Source organism: Triticum dicoccoides, chromosome 3A, assembly GCF_002162155.2.
Source record: "Triticum dicoccoides isolate Atlit2015 ecotype Zavitan chromosome 3A, WEW_v2.0, whole genome shotgun sequence".
NCBI classification, from domain to species: domain Eukaryota; kingdom Viridiplantae; phylum Streptophyta; class Magnoliopsida; order Poales; family Poaceae; genus Triticum; species Triticum dicoccoides.
In genome coordinates, this window is record NC_041384.1 from 2,110,169 (window position 1) to 2,130,738 (window position 20,570).

General features: G+C 45.4%; 1 protein-coding gene and 1 long non-coding RNA gene across 2 annotated transcripts; one reads left to right on the forward strand and one right to left on the reverse strand.

The window, feature by feature from the left end:
• Positions 1 to 211: 211 nt before the first annotated feature.
• Positions 212 to 14,156, reverse strand: LOC119270845. The gene is made up of 12 exons (XM_037552896.1): positions 13,904 to 14,156; positions 13,469 to 13,697; positions 13,213 to 13,363; positions 12,915 to 13,121; positions 12,236 to 12,664; positions 12,039 to 12,103; positions 2,260 to 2,311; positions 1,765 to 2,133; positions 1,537 to 1,671; positions 1,268 to 1,425; positions 831 to 899; positions 212 to 293 (listed from the first exon to the last, which is right to left on the reverse strand). Exons 1-12 carry the CDS (start codon positions 14,112 to 14,114, stop codon positions 212 to 214), a joined length of 2,157 nt encoding a protein of 718 aa, XP_037408793.1. The 5' UTR covers positions 14,115 to 14,156.
• Positions 14,157 to 14,923: 767 nt separating this feature from the next.
• Positions 14,924 to 16,232, forward strand: LOC119270846. Its single transcript, XR_005134329.1, has 2 exons — positions 14,924 to 15,348; positions 15,949 to 16,232. It is a non-coding gene; the product is annotated as an uncharacterized LOC119270846 (long non-coding RNA).
• Positions 16,233 to 20,570: the final 4,338 nt, after the last annotated feature.

Here is a 20,570-nt window from a genome sequence, read left to right on the forward strand (position 1 = left end):
GTAAATTTTGAGGTAACCCATGTCTCACAGATCGGAACATAGTCCAATGCACACAACAGGAATTTGTAGTTCTATAGTACAAATAAACAACGCTAATCAAATAACCGAATAACCCCACTGAGAACAATCTCTGCACCAATTTTGCATTGGCATAACTCAGACACGCAATTCATGCTCCATCGTTCAAGCTTCATTTGCCTCCATTTCTCAATTACCTTGCAGGAGGCAGGACGTTATTGGAAAATTCATCGATTTGCACGATTGCAACTCCGGACATATGTCCAATTGTGAGACTACATACATAAGATACTCTGGTCAGAAGTTTGAACCGTGGAATAACATTGTGAAGAAAAATTCCCATGCTGGAATAACACTTTAGTGATTGTTTGGATAACTGCAATATGGAACAAGTTTGAGCAAAATCAGATTAAAGAGGGTTTTAGAAAACCAGTTGTAAGTTGTAAATCCACAATTTACAAACCCTTCACAATTTTTGGAAACATTCACCTTAGTTACTCGATCTCATTTCCCAAGGTGTTAATTCCAATGAAAGATCAGTACTTCCGTACCCCATTTTGTCCTTCTTAAATGTGTGCAAGCAACCAACAGTTGTTGACTATGTTAGTAATTTTCATTCCCCTCAAAGGTCTGACCGAGCTTGGATGTTGGCACATTTGGCTATGAGTACTAGGATTCTCCACGTGGAGGAGATGGCTTTAGTTTGTTAGCACTTTGTCTACTCTTGTGGCAATGATATTCTCCCACTAATAAAAGGTTGAAAAGAAGATGTGTGGGTAAAGTACGAGAGTTATAGGGAATTTCTCTGTTACCTTCTTATGTCCTTGATGTATGCAAAACATACAACCTCGCCGAGACCAAAATGAATCGTTCTCTCACACCTGCGAAATTATGAATCCTACTATTAATTTCCAAACTTGTCACAGAATTTAACCACGTATACTCTACATGGTAAAACAAAGAAAAGCAGAGGAAGAGAAGGGGAATGGTGTAGCCATGCTCTGGTCCTCCGGTTTGTAACCACGTATAGAAGGACTTGAATTGAAAAGCAAGCTTGTAGCTAGAGTGTTACTTTGGGATTGTCTGCTTTCTCCCGGATGGATTCTGACCCAAATTCAAACTTTCACGTGTTACTATGTGATTGTTGTTCAAAGGAGATCCAACATGGACATTTATTTACCCTAAAAAAATGCCCGAGGAGAGTAGTAGGAATCCACAATGTATAGTAGCGGCTGCCGGAGCGTTATACCTGTAGGTTGTGGAGTCGTGGAGAGAAACACCATAGTGCTCTGACACGGTAACCAACACTGCTGGACGATCTGGGTGGCAATCGATCACACCAACTTCGTTGTATCGGCTGAGCCCCTTGATTTCACGGATACATGTCTGTGTTTCCAAATCCCAGATCTGATATTAGAAAATGATGGAGAGATGTTAATTTGTGATGCATACAACCATGCAGTACATCTGATATCTTTTTTTGTTTAATTAATTAAGAAGATGATCTAGAATTCATACGCGTGCCGTCCCATGTTTTGATCCTGTAACCATGTAGTGCTGCTGATCATCACCCGTGGGATAGTACTCAACACAGCACTGTCTCTCTTCGCAGTTGAGGCTGATGAAATGAGTGGGAGAAAAAATTCTCCAAATCTGTGAATGAGAAAGAAATAAATTATATCAGATGGACAAACGATATTTATTTGTAGGCACGAGGACGAGTAAAAAGAAGGAATAATAATTAACCTTCACTGTGCCGTCACTGGAAGCACTGGCAAAAGTGTTGTTGTCATGCGGATTAAACTTGACTTGGTTCACCCAGTTCGAGTGCCCAGTGAATGTCCGAATGCACTCCCACCCCTTCTCCCAGTTCCAAAGCTTGATCCGTTTGTCGTGAGATGCCGACAGCACAAATGGTTGAGTCGGGTGAACGGCAAATGATGTGACCATACCGCCGTGAGCTCTAAATTTCTTGACTCTCTTCATAGACATACATTCATACACAAGGATGTACCCGTTGCTATCACCCACCATGACCAATTGCTCCATCGACTGTGCGAGGAACTTAACGGTCCAATCTTCTACACCAGAGAATTCACGCTCCATCATTCTTGTCTGCATCTCACGAAAGATATGGATACAATTGGAAATCCATGAACGTCATACTATTCTAGTGTGTAATATACTATGTGACGGCCCAGCCCATCAATGCATCCTAAGAAGAATACGGCTGCATCCTACCTGGGTCTTGTAGTTCCAAATGACAAGTCGTCTGGCATAGGCTGCCAAAATCCTGCGTGACACGAAGAAACATAGTAGGCACAAAAAATAATTATTAAAACTAGTCATGAACCTGTGCACATGCACGACATAGCATAATAGTATTAGGGAACAAGGTGATAAAATACCTGGATGACATGTGATGCACTTCAATTTTTTTTATTTATAAAATATATGACAACATATAGTTAGTCTTCATTATGAAAATATCATTAGTGAAACTATACATCAATCTTGAAGCAAAAGATTATTGTAGGCCGGATTAGATAGTTTACAGGCAAAATGTACATGCTCCTTTTTCAACTGCGCTATAACGGATTGTATGGTTTTGAATCTACCTGTATATCTATTAATTATATACTAAATTATACAATTTTAAGCTGTCAAGCTAAAATATAATGAGCTAGTATTAGCTCAAGATCAACACATATTTTTAATCAAACTACATAAAATGCTCATACACAGCTCATTTCTTTGAGAGTCGATCTCACGTCTAGGCAAAAAACAAGTTGATGTCAAACGGCTCACGGGACTTGAGCTTTTTTTGGAGTCCTAGTTGTCACAAGGAGAAAGAACCACATACAGTGCACCGGAGGAGTTAAAAAAGTTATAATCCCTGGACAGTTCTCTTGAGTCGTGACCAAGATCAAGGTTGAGTGTAGAGATTTTGGGCTGCTCCATTTAGCTATATAGTTAGGAAAAACTTGTGCTTCCACAAGTTTCCTGAAAATCTACATAATACGCGGCGCTCGCTAGGCGCGGCGGCCAGAATCGCCCTCGCCTGTAGCCCGGCCTCGGTGCCGGCGCCTTTGGAGGCCTCCCGGCCCACTTTGGGCAGATCTCATGGAGGAGGAGGGCTGCATCAGCACTTTCATTGACTTCATCGCCGCTGCGGCCATGACACCCAAAGTCAGGCATCCTCGCAGTAGCCGGGTGCGCGGGCTCGATGGTGGTAGTGCGGGGCCTCGTCTCCTTGCCATGGAGTTGCCTCCGTCCTGGGTGGACCGGGCGTTCCTCATCGGGGTTGTTCACCGGGGAGGCGCAACACGGCGTCGCGGTGGGAGCTCCCTAGCCAGTGGAAGTTGGGCGGCACGAGGCACGCGGTCCGTCCGCTGCACTGCTCTCGAGTCGACCGTCATCAGCACTTCCCTGATGAGCGCAGAGCCTCCACCGTCGACCCTCTCGCGGATGGGGCAACGGTCCCAATTGAGAACCGCCCTCACTCCCCCTCAGGATGGTCCAGTACCAAGGCCTAGGTTGGCCCTGCTCTCTCCTGGCCCACGAGCCCCAACCATTATGCCCGGATGCTCCATTAAGTGAAATCACTAATTTAGAGGTAACCTTTGCAAAGGTAATCCCAAACTCCTCTGGTGGTGACAAGTGACGCAACGCATGTGGACCATTTGGCCTCACTAGAGAGTTTTGGTGGATTTTCCACACCCATGCATGAGGAATGTGAGGTTGGCTGTTTTTTTTTCTAGACCCGTTTCAAAAAAATGAAATATCTCGTGAACCGTGAGTCCAAATTATAAACCGTTTTCATCATCATGTAGAGATCTTCAAATTTAGATCCCATGTTGATAGGTCTTGACGAACTTTTTTTCGGGTGGAATTTATGCTCCCAGCTAATACGAACCTGTGCTCCCAGTGTGAACTAACCTGTGCTCCCAACTGGCACTAACTTGTGCATCCAAACATGTGCTCCCAACTATAGTATTAACATGTGTGCTCCCAACCACACTAATCTATGCTCCCAACGTGAACTAATATGTATTGTCAGCTAGTACTAACCCTCCCACCTTGTACTATCCCGTGCTCTTAATAACGTGAAGTACAACTATGCTCCCAACATGAACTAACCCGTGCTCCCACCTATTACTAACCCATGCTTCCACCTAATACAAACCCGTGCTTTGAATGTGAAGCACAAACTATGCTGTTGCGTGAAGCACACTTGTGCTCCTGTGTGGAGCACAGGTGTTCTCCTACATGAAGCACACTTGTGCTCCAAATAAAAAATAAAAAAAAACCTGAAAATGGAAAAAAAGGAAAGAAAAAAAACATTCCTATAGGAGAAGCGTCCAGTGCGCGACACGTCCTGCGTTAGGGTTTAGGGTTTATGACGGTAATGATGTATACATGTATGTAAATTAAAAATGTTGAAATGAAATATTGATGATTTGCAATGATGGTATTGTTTGTATGTGAGGCCATGAAATGCAATGTATGTGTGTATGTGATGATATGCAATGTTGATACTGTTTTGTATGTGATGCTATGAAATGTAATGTTGATGATGCAATCTATCTCTATATGAGGCTGTGTAGTCGGGGGCTGCACTTCTAGAATAATGTGCTAGTAGTGCAACCCCAACTACCAAAGCAACCACAAGTCATCATCGATCCCCCAAAGTGAATGGTCGATCCGTACTGGCCTGTCCCATGCCGCCCCATCAATAGTCACCAATGACCGGTTAGCAGGCCAGTGATGACTAGTCATCACTCATAGGTGAGCTGATCGGTTAGTGATGAGGTAGTCATCACTGATGGGTCGCCGACCGGCCGGTGATGATGTTGTTTGGCCGGTTAGTGTTGATGGCCTTGTAGTAGCATGAGTCCCCCATTCAAGAGGCCCGCGCCATCCAGAAGCACACATATGCCTTCTATAAGGCATTGTTTGAGGCGGCTCCTAGTAGGGGGTGCCCTTTCCCCTAATTTCTTGCCCATGGAGTCAACGGTCTTGATCCCCGAAGAATGAGGCCCTCACCCTTCCTTTCCTTTTAGAGGAAATTAGGGCGGCCATGGGGGACATGCGAACGAGCTCAGCCCTGGTCCCTGATGGACTACCGCTGACATTTTCATCAAGTTCTGGAGCACCATCAAGGAAGTGGTGGTTCGGATGTTCCGGGACTTCTTTGTCGGGACCCTTAACATGTCCAAAATTAATTTTGGGGTCATATCCCTTATCCCCAAAGTTGTTGGGGCCACCGACATTAGGCAGTTTGGTCCTATTACTGTGATCAATGTCCTTCAGTGCATATTTTCGATGGAGTGCGCAATGCACCTGGATCCAATTGCTGATAGGTTGATCCACCCCTAGCTAGTGAGCATTCCTTTGAGTTTGGGATATCATTGATGGGGTGCTCATGCTTCATATGGTTCTCCACAAAGTTAAGTTGAAGCGCCAAAAGGGGGGCCTTCCTTAAACTTGACTTCTAGAAAGCATATGACCACCTAGAGTGCTCGTTCCTTCGTCGGGTCCTAGAGCAGAGGGGCTTTGATGACAGCTGGATCACCTGGTTGATTCAACTTGTGTAGTATGGCCATCAATATCAATGGTGTGCCATGCCCTTACTTTAAGTCCTCTCATGGTGTGTGCCAGGGGGACCTGCTCTCTTCACTCCTATTTAACCTCGTCGTCGATGTCGTTGCATATATCCTAGATAAGGCCAGAGTGGCTGGCCACTTCCATAGGGTGGTGGTCCACTTGATCGCTGGAGGAGCTCTAACCATCCTCTAGTATGCGGACGACACGATGTTCATGGTGGAGGGATCTGACCTTGATATCATCAACCTAGAGTTTCTCTTGCTCTGTTTGAGGCAATGTTGTAACACTCCATGTATTAAGCTACAGTGATCCCACCTTGATCAATGCCAAGTCACCATCATTTGTAGAGCTTAATCATCCTTAGTTTCATATCTCATTTCAAATTCATTTTAAATTCAATTCAATTTGCAAGTCAAGATAAAACTTGTTCAAACAGGGCATTAAAAATGTTCATGCTGTTGTAAATATTCCATGTTCAACTATGTTAAGGAAAATAACATCACTAAAATTCCCTAAGTGCCATTGGAAAATAAAACAGTGGTCCAACAACACTTGCTTTGGGCATTTAAATACCCTATGTTCCGCTGGGCTCTAGTCCACAGGAGCCGGCCCGACCCAGCTCCCCCGCTCGTCCCTAACCTCCAGCTTGCGACAAAGAGCGCGCACCCGAGCGCCAGTGCACCGTCGCCGCCGAGCCGCCTCGCCCTCCGCGCCGCTACAGAATGCTAGGGCAGATAAGTATGTCAGCGCCACCCCACCTAGACGTGCCCAACTCCTTCTTCTCTTCCTCCACGCGTTGTTGCTCTCCTCTCCGCCATGGCCGCCACTGTTGCCGCCTATGCAAGCTCGTCCGCGTAGCCACCATACTCCTCACGACTCGCCGCCGTGTCAAGAAGCTCTGCCGCATCGCCTGGTGCCACCCGTTGGAGTTCGGAGCCCCTGCATCGGCCGCTTGCTCGTCGTCTTCTTCCTCGGGCACAGAAGATTGTTGCCGCCATTCCGTCTGCTCCAAGCCTCCCCTGAGCCCGCTTTGCACACCTACAGGATCACCATGAGAAAATGCATCATTCCCCTCTCCTCCCCATTCGAATCCGTGCACCTAGCCATCGATTTCATCACAACCGAATCTCACCTCCGCGCTGCTCGTCGCCGGCCGTGCACCGGTGACCAAATGGTCAAGTGCGTGCGCCCATCAGCTCCGCCGCTAGCCGCTTTGTTTGCTTGCGCGTGTGCTCCATCGCCAGACTCGAGCACCACCCGAGCCCCCCTCCTGGCCGCCACTGGTCACCTCCGGCCATGCCACCACCACCATTGGACGTGCCATTGTACGGGCGTTTGAACGCGCCCAGCCGCGCGTCCAACGGCGCCTATGGACGATTTCCGACGCCGGCCCATGGCCCTCCACCGCGATTTGAAGTCGCCTAAGTTTTAATGCCAGCGGACCGACGTGGCACTGCCACTGGGCCACCCTGGGTCGCTGACTGCTGAGACCCACGACCTAGTTAACTGGTCAAGTGGTCAACTTTGACCAGCTGAGTCAGCCCCTCTCGCCCCACCTGTCAGCCCCTTTGTGCCCATTTTTGGGTACAGTTTTGGGTGCACTTAACATTTTTCAAACAAAAAATAAATTAAAAAAATTCAAGAAATGATTTAAAACTTTGGAAATTCATATAAAATATACTGTAACTCAGATGAAAAAGATTTATATATGAAAAAACATCAGAAAAATATAACGAATCTGAATATATCATTTGCATTCATGTTAGATCACTCTAAAGTGATGAACATTGAACTTTTGACCACATTTCAATAAATGAATAGTGTATGACCTTGGGAAATTATTCTCAAATAAATGATGCATTAGAACACCCCTGCATCACATTCTTGCCATGTCATGCATAGTGTTGCATATGTTTGCCCATTATTCTTTATTCCCTCCCCAGCATTCTTTTCCAGTAGACCCTGAGACTCCGGTACACCATGAGTACGATCACCCCACTGACTACTAGCTTGTCACTACAGAGCTTCCAGGCAAGCAAACCCCTTTATCATTTCGATATCGACCTTCTCTTTTCTCTCTTATTCTTGCATTAGATTTTCCTATTTTTACTATCCCGGTAGCTCCTATTCTGATGCATAGCCTACTTTGTAACTGCTATTGATACATTACCCGCTACCCTACTATGCTTAGTATAGTTATGCTAGTGTCACCTCAGTGGCCCTTCACCCTTGTCCATTCTCCATGCTATACTATCGGGTCGTGATCCCTCTGGGCGACGATCACGAATATACCTTATTGCGTTATACTATACACGTTCTACTAAAGTCGGGTCGTCCCCAAAGGTACCTGCAAGATGCTAGTCTTTGTTAAGATAGGCTTCTCCCCATTTACTCTGGCATTTCTGCAGTATAGTACAAAGACATAGCCCCATTCTTCTTGACACCGATGCATACTAGCATAGTTCTGATGTAAGTCTTGCGAGTACTTTGAATGAGTACTCACCGTTGCTTTGTTGTTCTTTTCTACAACCCGGTTGCTGCGGCAGTTAACGGTGCCCAGGATGCTGATGATTCCGCTGCTAGATACTTCATGCAGATCGACGATGACGGGTAGTTCGAAGGTCCCAGACAGGAGGTCTTGCCTTTTTGATCTAGAGACAATGTTATGTTTCAGCCTTCTTAAAGAAAAAATTTTGTGAACTTGTCTCTACCCATAGGTATTTGTATTTGTATTGTTGTATTCCTGGGTCCTTGTGACCCCTTTTGTAATATAAGTTTTTGAACTTAAATTCGTGTCTAGAGTTGTGTTCTGATATTAGACCGTGAGTCACTGATCTTGATCATGCATGTTGCATGCATGATTAATTTTGTGGGCATCACAGATGTATGGTTTGAAGATTAAATTTCCCAAGAGCCAGGTGGTGGTTCTAGGGTACTCGCCAGATGAGCAGCAGTGCATTGCAAACAACCCGAACTGTGAGCTCCCCGCCTTCCCCATGTCTGGTTTAGGTCCCGTATGGAGCCCTGGCGAGGAAAGTTCATGTCCAAAGGCGCTAAGAAGATCCTAATCGACCCTCTAGCCTACCCATATTCCTATGGGTTTGTACCTTCTCCACAAAGGGATTCACATGGAGATGACCAAGGAGGTTTATTGCTTCTGCTAGCAGGGGGCGATGAGAAGCAGAAGTACCAGGTGGTCAAATGGGTGCAGGTTTGCCACCCCATAGAACAAGGTGGTGTAGGCATTATTGCATCCCAGACCATCAGTGTGGCCCTACTCCTAAAATGGGTCTGGAGGATCCTTCGGGTGAGGGGGCCTTTGGCTTGATCTGATCAAAGCAAAATACCTTCATGACCACCCTCTTCTCGCATGCTCTCGAAAGGAGGCTCCATGTTCTAGCGGTCGATGCAAAGTATTAAGCACCTCATTTAGGAGCTTTCTAGTCCCTCTTCGCCATTTGTAATGAGCTTGACGCTACCATTGTTGCGGTCTGTCGTAATGCCACATGAATCTCTCGCTCCGTCGGCCATTCGGGGCTAAGGAGGCGGCTGAGTGGTAGGCTCTAGTCGTGATGGGTATGGGCTGGCTTTCCCCGAGCTCCCCGAACTTGGTGTCTCGTCGGGTCTCGCCATCGGGAGTGTTCACCTCTAGGTCTATTTACCGCTCCCTAGTGGGTGGGCCTTGCCCCAGTTGGGTTATCAAGCTGTTATCTCCACAAGGCAGTTAATGTATGACTAACCCCATTAAACATTCTTCCTTTTCTATTTACCATCACTTTCTTATGTATGACTAACCTCTGTTTGGTGGTGCAGGAGGAGAAACTGAAGCGGCCGCTCTCACACATGCAGGCGTGGGAGATCGCCCATACGCGGAAGGACCCCAAGCCTGGCAAGCCCAAGTACTACAGCAAGAAGACCGCATGGAGGAAGAAGGCCTACTCCGAAGCGTATCTGGAGTTACATCCTGACACACCTGACCCCATTGCGGCGCCTCTGGACGACATGGCGGTGGTGAGGATGGGGCCCAAGGAGCATGGTCGGGACGCGGTTCTCGATGCTATGATCACTCCTAGTATCTCCTACACACAGCTTCGTCGGATCGACCCGAGCCTGAGCCAGCGCACGAGCCAGCCAGTGACTAGTACACAGTCCCTCTTTCAGGAGCAACAATCTGTAAGTATTTTCCCTCTTATCTACATTTCTCACTTCATTTTCCGCATTTAGTAGTTTTATGAGTTCCATCATGTCATACCATAGGCCTACATGGAGTACACACGCCAGGAGACCATGGCGTGGCATCAGAGGCTTTATGAACACCAAGTGCAGAGGGATAGCCAGATGCAGCAGGCTTTTCAGGATATGGCGGCCGGCAGGTGTCCTTAGTTCCCTACAGCACAATGCCCTCCAGCACAACCAGTGTTGATGAGCTTTAAGGAGTTTGTGGCACAGAACGCTGGCCCCTCGCCGGTTAGTTCATCCCCAATCTATTCACCCAAAGCATGTCATACCTTTCAACACAGTCATAGATCCCGTGCATATGTCTTTTCAACATGCAGGGAACAGGTGGATCTACCGTTGGCGGTGGTCTTCGCAGCACTCCGGAGACACGGAGCCCGACCACTCCGATCCACGGAGGCGGAGGAGGAGGCGGTCTTGGCAGTAGCGCTGCCGCTAGCAGTGACGACCTGAGCTTCGGCGGTCTTGGCGGTGACGACCTCCGTGGTGCTCGACGTCCTGGCGCTTAAGCCTTTTTGGGTCACATTGTGGCGGTCTTGGTGGTGATGATACTTATATGCTTGTGATGTTTCTTATTGTTGTTTGTGAGATTCTTATGCTTGGTGGTGATGATACTTATATGTTTATGCTTTGCGATGCTTCTTATGATGTGTGATGATGAATTTATTGTGTGATGCTGCTGGGTTAGCTGTTATGTGATGCATATATTTGTTGTGTGCTGTATATATTCAAATGAATTGAGCTGAAACAAAACAGAAAAAAAGGAAAAAAACAGACAGAAACTATGCCGACGGCAAGGCCGTCGGCATAGAGCTGCCGTGAGTTCCCAGTGGCTGCCACGTGGCAGGTCTATGCCGACGGCTTGGCCGTCGGCTTAGTTTCAAACTAAGCCGACGGCTGAGCCGTCGGCATAGTTTCAAACTAAGCCGACGGCTGAGCCGTCGGCATAGGCCTGCTCCAGGAGCTCCCAGTGGCTGCCACGTGGCAGGCCTATGCCGACGGTCTGGCCGTCGGCATCGTTTCCACCTAAGCCGACAGCTAGGCCGTCGGCATAGACCCGCCCCAGGGGTGACGCCTGCTCGCCACGTGGCACGTCTATGCCGACGGCCTAGCCGTCCGCTTAGTTTGAAAGACCGTCGGCATAGACCTGCCACGTGGCGAGCAAGCGTTGGTCAGCACTTGACGACGGCCGCTGTTAGGCGATAACGTTGCCGACGGCCGTGGCCGTCGGCATAGATGTACGGACACCATCGGGATAGCGCATATGCCGACGGCCTTTCTATGCCGACGGCATTCCTGGCTACGCCGACGGATATGTTGCCGACGGCCATTCAGGGCTATGCCGACGGCATAGGGTGCGATTCCGGTAGTGTGGGGACTGCAAGGACATGAGCAGGACGATGTATTCCTTCAGCGACAATACGTCTTACGGTGGCTCCATCCTGTTCGGTAGGTTGCCTTTTTTTGCCGAGATCTGAAGCTCGTTGCTAACCATGCTGAAGCTCCTGAACGTTGCATCACCGAGCAGCAGGGACTGTCCTGTTCCGCAGCTCTTTGTCTACCACGCCAAACTCCTGAACATTGTCTTCCCTGCCCAACGTGTACTGCTCCGACGTGAGCTGTGTGGCGTATGTATTTTACGATGGCACATCTTCCCGTCGCTCTAAATTACCGCCAGGTCGCTATAGGTACAGCACGATGAGTTGCTAACGATCCTGATCGCTGCTTTTGAAATACTCACAGAACAAACCACCGGCCACTGCCCTTGCCATATGAGCCAAGGCGGCCGCCGGCCTAGGACGTTTAGACCTCGCGGTCATGGAGAGACTAAGTTAGGTTTTCTCCTCCCAGGTAAGGTACGTGGGATAAGACGTGCCCTTAGGTGGAGCTGTTTTTTCCTTTGATGTGGCCAAGATAACTTATCAAGGGCATTGGTGGGCAATATTTTTGATCTTTTAATCCATTGGTTGTGCTTGCCTAATGGGTTTAAATTGATGGCTAGATGTTTCTAATTATTATGAGATTTTCTAGGCTAATTCTCTTTTTTCTGGTTACCCCATAAAGCACTTTTTATATATAAATAGATGCAAGGGTAAGGCCTGGTTTCTGAAGTGATTAAGCGCACGTCACTTTGTACCCACACCAAACAAAAAATACCGCTAGAGGCTTGAACTCACCAAGGCTGTGTAGGGTGCACATCCATTGACCTTAGTCTATTGTAATCACCATCATGAAGTATGACCTGAAGTAAGCATGGTTGATCAAAACATGCGCCGTATCAGGCCCAAAACAGAAGGTGAAACATATGAAAAAAAAAGTATCCTAGCTAGCGTCTATTTGACCACGTTCAAAACCATCAAGACCAACAACTAACCTCAGATTTTGTCTTCTCACGCATTGTTGCACAGACGGCCTTTAGGGCCACCTCACGAAATCCACGGCTGTTTTCTTCTCTAGCGTCCTTAAAATACGTCTCAAACCGATCATCCGAGGACAGTACTTTCCCTAGGATAGTCTCTACAACTATGTCAAGCAGGTCCATGTTGGCCGGTGGCTCCTGTACTTCTTTCATCCTTACAACGAATGTATGTGTGGACCTTGGTGGCACAATACCGAAGATGTCGCTCAGATAATGGCCTGCCTCCGGGAGTTTTGGGACACACCTAACGGACACATGCTGATCATCCATGTTGTTAGTTACATGAAATGGGCAGGAGATAAACTTGTTCGGACGGAAAGAGAAGTGGAGCTGGAGGGGATAGACATCTATCAGTTCTGTGTCCTTGACCATGCAAGTGCTCATCTGCATGCAAGAAGAAAGCCACGAGGTTAGCTACAATAACATGGCTTTGACGCAAGGGCAGACCGGGTGCATCATCCCACCTGTCTATGCCACGATGAAACATAACAAAATTAATATCCATTGGAATAATATTTTTTCAGGTCCGAAGTATCAGTTCAACAAAGGTTGGCATTTGTTTTTGTAGGATGGAAAACAAGAAAAACGATTACAATCATACGAAAAAAATAGATTGTGGTATTGTTGATCATACCTGGTCAATTAATGCCCCATGATAGTTTTCTAGTGTCTCTGTCTCAGTTAGCATATTAACAATATCCCCTATAGTTGGCCTTTTCTGTCGATCATCCTCCACACAACTCAAAGCAACCACGATGCATCTCTTAACTTGTTCAGAATACGACTCCAACAAATCCTCGGATGCCGCTGATTGTAGCCTATTCCTCCAATTCCCATGTACCTGGATATTGAGAACATAATGAACGGTAGTGTAAAAACAGAGCACTAATACTGAGAATGTTCAACTGATATGAATAAAAGGCACTTCTTACGATATCAATAAATTGCTCGGACAGCATTTCAGCAGTTTTGGAGTAGCCTTCGGGTCCTGCCATTATCTTTATGATTACAACACCTAAGCTGAATATATCCAGCTTATTTGAGATTATGTTCTGATTTATAAACTCCGGTGGTAAGTACCCACTACAAGCACGACACAACGCATATGTTACTGACACCATGTGCCCATTGCAAATAGGAGTCCTCTGCTTAGAAAAATAAAACAGTTCACATGAACAACAAGCTTACAATGTTCCTATAGGACTATTGGTGATGTGGGATTTTTCTTCGTTGAAGAATCTGGACAATCCGAAATCTGCAATTTTCGGGATCATATTCTTATCCAGCAATATGTTTGCTGGTTTTAGATCCAAATGAAAAATAGGAGGCTTCAGTTCCTCATGAAGGTACTTCAAACCATTGCATATACCCTTGATTATAGTGTAGCGCATATGCCAATCATGTCCATTAAATTCATCTATAAAAACAAACACAATATTAGAATTCTTGAAACACACACACACACACACACACACACACACACACACACACACACACACACACACACACACACACACACACACACACATATATATATATATATATATATATATATATATATATATATGTATAATGAACAGTTGACATGCTACCTATACAAGTGAAGCATCATCATAGATTTACCAAAAAGATAGCTGTTAAGGCTTCCATTTTCCATAAACTCAAAGCAAAGCGCACTCTTCGTCACCTCAGCAAGAACCCTTGTTTCATTGTGCGGCAAGAATTCTAGTCGGCTTTCATGGCAATAACCAACTAACCGCACAATGTTCTGGTGTTGCAGATTTGCAAGATTGTAAAACTCCTTTTCAAAATGCCCATTGCCATGTTCTGGCATGCCGTGAAGAATCTTCACAGCAATTTTTTGCCCATCTTCCCGCTTCCCCTGTTGCAAATATATGGTTTAGTTTTCTGTTTATAGGGATATATGTGGCACCTATAAAGAAGAAAATATTACCCAAATACTCATCCTTGAATATGCATAGATTTCTGTAAAATCATATGCATGTTGCTCCTTAACAAGATTGGAAGAAGAAGTATTGTAGCTTGTGAATTAACTTGAGAAGTGTATATAGTAAATCAAATATGAGAAAACGGTGCCATCGATATTGGGCGTGAGCCTAAATCCCACCATAGTATATGAAATAAAGAGTGCAATGAATCATGGTTTTGGGTACCGGGCGGAATATTCGGATACCGCCCGGTTACCGCGTTTCTCGCCACCCCACGAGAAACCTACATACCGAGCGAATTCTTTTGAATTTTTTCGAATTTTTTGAATTTAAACTCTGGTACTTAGGTTAGATACTTTAGGAACTCGTTCCAAACAGACAGCGAGCTGTGGCGTAGTGGTCAGTCACCCCGGGCATAAAAACCGAAGACCGAAGACCGAAACCGAAAAGACCGAGACCGAACCCGAAAAGACCGAACTAGAAAAGACCGAATAAAAAACGGTCTGCAAAAATAGAAGACCGAACTATGTATAGTCTGTTCGGTCATGTTGTTCTGAGGACCGAATAGCCCGTATAGACCGAATTACTAAAAGCCCATCCTAATTCCTAAGGCCCATCTAGCCAGCCCAACGGTCACACACAACTACACGACCTCACGTCCTCACTTCACGATTCACAGGAACCAGCCGGCACCTGATTCACTTCCGTTCCTCTTTTTCTCTCCCACTACTAACCCTAGCCGCCGCCCGACGCCCGCCGCTGTGGCCCGATGCCCCGTGAGACGTGAGCCCGTGACGATTGACGACTGCGGCAACGAGGCGCGCCGCGCGCCGCGCGCCCTGACCGATGAAGACTGGCGCCCACAGCGGCGACCCTGACCGGTGAAGAGCGGTGCCCCGAGCGGCAGTCCTGACCAGGGAAGACCGGCGCCCCGCGTCAACAACCCCGACCCCCCGTCGGTCGCTCCACTTCCCGCGACGCGGCCGTCCGCCACCGGTGCTGCACCTCCTGACGGCCGGTTCAACAGATGCAGTCCATCACCACCACCCGTCCTCTTCCACACTATTCGCTGGCTCGCCGCCTGCTGCCATCTTTCGGTTCTCCACATCGCAGCTGATGGTGACTTACTTCATCTCTCTATGTACATATATGTGATTCCCATGAAATCAGCACTCCAGCTGGTATTTTGTAGGCAATACATGCCTTGCTTTGTGTCAAATGTTAGCACTTGCAGACAACAAATAGAACTCTGTACTACACTTAACTAGAGGAGTGTCAAATGTTACCACAAGGTTATTTGTGTGGTCATTTGGGTTGTTTTGCAAACATAGTAATTTGTTTCTACTTATTTCTGCACTTCAACTTCTATCCATGCAGCCTTGTAAAGCAACACTTTAAAATGGAACATTCAGAGTGCGGATTTGGGCAAGATAACTGAGAAGAATCACACACTTTAGCAGCTTCAATACTTTAGTACTACTAGTAGGAGTAGAGAATAAATATCTATAATCCTCTTTGTTATTGCAAGTTAAATCCTGAGTACAGAATTCTTATGTACATAGTAAAGCATTTGTGCTTGTTTCCTAAAACTAGATATATACATGGTATATATCATTTTGGTAGCTGATACGAGATACACAAAGATGGGTTATATGCACTTTATGTTCTGATTTGCTCATGTCAATGTTGTTTGACAGACCATTGTCCTCTTTTTTGTAGATGTTTCCTGTACCGGATTCTAAATATGATGAGGAGTTGAATGAGAAAGATGCCGAAGCAAAAGGTGCCAATCTAGAAGCTGCTCAAGATGACAAGCCAAAAGAACAGAAGCAAATGGCGTCATGAAATCTTATTGTTGGACCATGAATTACGAATCTTCTTACTTATGAATCTTGTCACTTGCTGTCAAGTATAAACATGTATTGGTATTTTGTTTACTTGCTGTCAAATATAAACATGTATTGCTACTGGGAGTAACTCGTTGTAGCAATTAATTTGGTCTGTTTGGTCGGGACCGAAGACCGAATAGTAAAGACCGAAGACCAAATAGTGAAGAACCGAAAAGACTGAAATTAATTTGGTCTTCAATTCCAGAAGACCGAATTTTTGGAAGACCGAAAAGACCGAACCGAACAAACCGAAAAGACCGAACGCCCAGGGCTAGTGGTCAGTGTGTCCTTCCTAGCTTTTTTGAGGTCTTGAGCTCGAGTCCCATTGCTGCTCGTTTTTTTAAACAATTTTTATGATAAAAAGAAAGAAACTGTGAAAATAATTGTTGCTGTGGCGATTCGATCTTGCAACCTCGAGGAAATAGTTATACATACATGACCTAACCACTGCACCAGGATGCTGCTGGTGACAAAATTGAGTCCAGAACTAATCTATACAATATTAAAAAAATTGAATTCAAAATTCAAATTCAAATTTCGTCCGAATTTTTTCCGGGATTTCACGGTTACCGCGGTAACCGAGAATTTCGGTGGCCCGCGAGAAAAAATGTGCACTTGGGATCCAAATCCTTGCAATGAATGATGATTTTTTTCACCGTTTCTAATCATATATGAAATTGAGAATGATCAGTCATACCAGATAAACTTTTCCATATGCACCGCTGCCAAGTACCGGTCTTCAGAGAAATTGTTTGTCATACTTTCCAGTGAATGGAGTGGTACACGGCTTGGCCCATCCGCCATGTTATTGTCTCCCCGGATGTAAAAGTAAAAGAACCACCTGCATGTTATACAGATAAGATAACAAGCGCTAGTACAGATTTGTGGGCAGTATAATTGCTCGGCTGTTTCTTGGTTCTCCGGCAGTAAACTAATTGAGCTGCGCACAAAGCAGATCGAAGGAACAATATAAAGAGGAACAGTTTCACTGCGATACGAATATGGAGATGTACAGTAGGAACAGGGCGAGATCTGGCAGTAATAAACAGAGAGCACTAACCTGCAGGGAGGACTTGCAGCAGAGAACAGGGCGAGATCTGCGATGATAAGTCGTAGAGTCAACGGAGAGAACTAACCTGCAGCGGGGAAATACGGCGCTCACCAATGCAAGTGGAAGGAAGGGAAACGAGCCCCTGTATATGCCAACTGCATACGTATTTCAAATTGGGTTGGTGAGTCGATCGGTACCCAAAGCTACAAGATCTGAATATGGAGATTCCCCTCCCCACCCCCCGGTTGAGCATAAAAAATGGGTGGCTGCAAGGCTTCTTTTTGGACAACTTAAGAAAAACCAAGTGCTCTCGCATCAAGGCCAAGACTAACAAAGAATCCAAGGTGAGAGTCTAGGCCGAACGAAAAACAACAATGGTTAATAAAATGCAGTGCACCTAAAGACAGACCCTAGGTAAGCTAAACGACCTCACTGTTGTTTAACAATGTCCGAATTTCTAAACTCTCAATGTTTGTGGTCCAAGGTCAAGTGGAGGGGAAGATGGCTACTAACATGTTGCATACTTGTCCAAATTGTATGGTGGGACGAGATAGAACCCACACTTCACATATGGCGGCACGCTGCTGTCCGCCCGGGCACAGGTTGGCATCTTGGCTGCGGATTCGGGGTTTAATGCCCCGATCCCTTTCGGTGGTAGTGGTTGATGGCATCGGGGGTCGGTTGGTGGTCTTGGAGGGTGGTGGCGGCATGTCTGCCCGCATGGTCTTCGGCTGCATTGGCCGTTTGTCGCCAGTTGGGCGGCACGCGGCGGCAAATAAGTTTTCTGCTTCTATTTTTTCTATGCAAATAATTTAATTACTAATAGGAAGCTCCTTCCGAGCATCCACGACCTTTCAGGATTTTGCTACTAATGATTTGTCACCTAATTAGAAATTATAATCTTTTGTGTGTTATCGATCGTTCGCATTGTTCGTTCATCTATCTCTACCCTATGTTCCTTAGGTGTCTCTTAACCCCCTTGTGCTCTCCTCCGTCGTGCGCAGCTGCACCTCATATGCCGCTGGCACCGATGTTGTCTCTGTCCTCTTCAAGCTTATAAGTTCATCGTCGAGGTGTCCTCCCTTTAGCTAAGGATCTCTGTTTTCATCGCGGCCATGCCTGGCCAATAAATTGTTATTAACGTTTTTTTTAACCGAAAACCGTAGAACAATCATTCTACGGTAATTTTCATTCAAAGCAATTCAAAGTTAATTACATACAAGTATAGTAAAAAAACAACCTCGTACATCTAACCAATACCAGCTCTAGGAATATCCATGATCAATTAATAGAGATTATCTGTAATCCATGCACTAAAATCTTCCCTGTATTTTTCTTTGGTTCTCAAAATCAGCAACTTTAGGTCATCTTTGAGTAGCTTTCTCCATACTTGAACCGAAGGGTTTTGTGCTTGGAAAATTTTGGAGTTTCTCTGCATCCAAATGTGCCAACAACCCATGGTGATGATGCTCATGGCAAACTGTTTGGGCAGATGGGTTGACAGCAAGTTGATTTCATCGAAAACATTTATACCTCTGACTTTGGAAGGAACAATTGAGTCCCGGCATTGCAGAGCAAAAGGGCAATCCCAAATGAGATGGAGGTTGGTTTCTTCACAGGAACAGTTACAAAGCTCACAGCTGTAATTTGGCAAATGAAAGTGCTTTCTGGCAAGAAGATTTCTGACATTCACTCTGTCATGCAGCAGCAGCCATAGGAAAATTTTATATCTTAACATGGCAGCACTTTTCCAAATCCTTTTAAAGAGTGGAGAATGTACTTCTTTTCCTTGCATGTGGCAGTACATTTTGATGGCCGAAAATTCATTGTTATGCTTGTTCCATGGCAGACTCCAGGTGTCCAGAGAATGATTTAATTGGGTATCCTGCATGAGAGCAGATAGCTCTTGAAATTGTTGATGGGCCTGAGTTGATAGTGGGGTAAAGAAGTGTTCAGATACATCCTCCAAGTCTTTGATTTTCTGGACAGAAATCTGCTCCTGCCTACTGAAAGAGAACAGCTGAGGATATCTGTCTTTCAAGATGCCCTGATTCCAGTTGTCAAGCCAAAATCTGATAGTGTTGCCAGAGCCTATCTTGGGGACAGCAGCTTGTCTGAACTCAGGCACTAATTTGAGAATGCTTTTCCACCAAAAGGATCCTTGTGGATTAGTGTGAAGCATTCTGTCAGGATAATAAGTCTCCCAAATCAATTTGACCCAAGGAATATTCTGTTGATTTAAGAACTTGTGGACATGCTTCATGAGTAAACATTTGTTGTGAGTTGCAATATCCAACACCCCAAGTCCTCCTTTCTCTTTAGGTTTGCAAACTTTGTCCCAAGCAATCAATGCAGTGCCCCTGTCTTCCATTCCATATTTTCTCCAAAAGAAATGTTTGAGATATTTCTTAATTTGCTCCATGACACCAGCTGGCAGTGCAAGTGTACACATGAAGAAAATGGGCAGGTTGTAGAACACAGACTTTACCAGAACCAATTTATCTCCATAAGATAATAGTGATGAACAACCAGCCAGTCTTCTTTCAATTCTTTGCATGACAGGCATGAAATCCTCAATCTTTGGCTTGGACAGACAGAGAGGCAAACCCAAATATGTGAAAGGAAGAGTGCCAACTTTGCAACCCATAATATTAGCCAATTCCAGCATTTTATCATTAGCAGTGTTAATGGGAACAATCACTGATTTTTCATAATTGACTCTCAAGCCAGTGAAGGTACTGAAATACATGAGCAAATTTTTTAGCTGTTGAAGCTGTGCAGCATTGGCTTGCATGACAAGGACTGTATCATCTGCATACTGGATTACAGGAAAATCTTGGCCAGAATTATTGTTAATAGGAGCAGAGATCAGTCCATTCCTCATAGCTTCATTTAAGATTGTTTGAAGCAGATCAGCAGCTATGACAAACAGCAGAGGTGAAAGAGGATCCCCCTGTCTAACTCCTCTTTTACAGAGAAATTGCTTTCCAGGCACCCCATTTAGCAGCACAGAAGACAATCCAGAAGAGAAAATCATATCCATCCACATAATCCATTTAGGTCCAAAGCCTCTAGCAATGAGGATTTTCCTGATAGCTTCATGCTCAATCATATAAAAAGCTTTCTCAAAGTCTAGCTTTAAGATAATTAATTCTTGCCCAGATTGATGACATTGATGAATGAATTCATATGACCAGGCCAGACAGTCTTGTATTGATCTTTTCTGAAGGAACCCATATTGATTTTGATGAACTAGCTTTAGTATGACAGCCTGTAGTCTGTTGGCAAGAAGTTTTGTGATGATTTTGATGGAACAGTTGAGCAAAGATATTGGTCTGAAATCATTAGCATTGACAGGGGCATCTTTTTTTGGCAACAGAGTAATGAAGGAAGAGTTGATA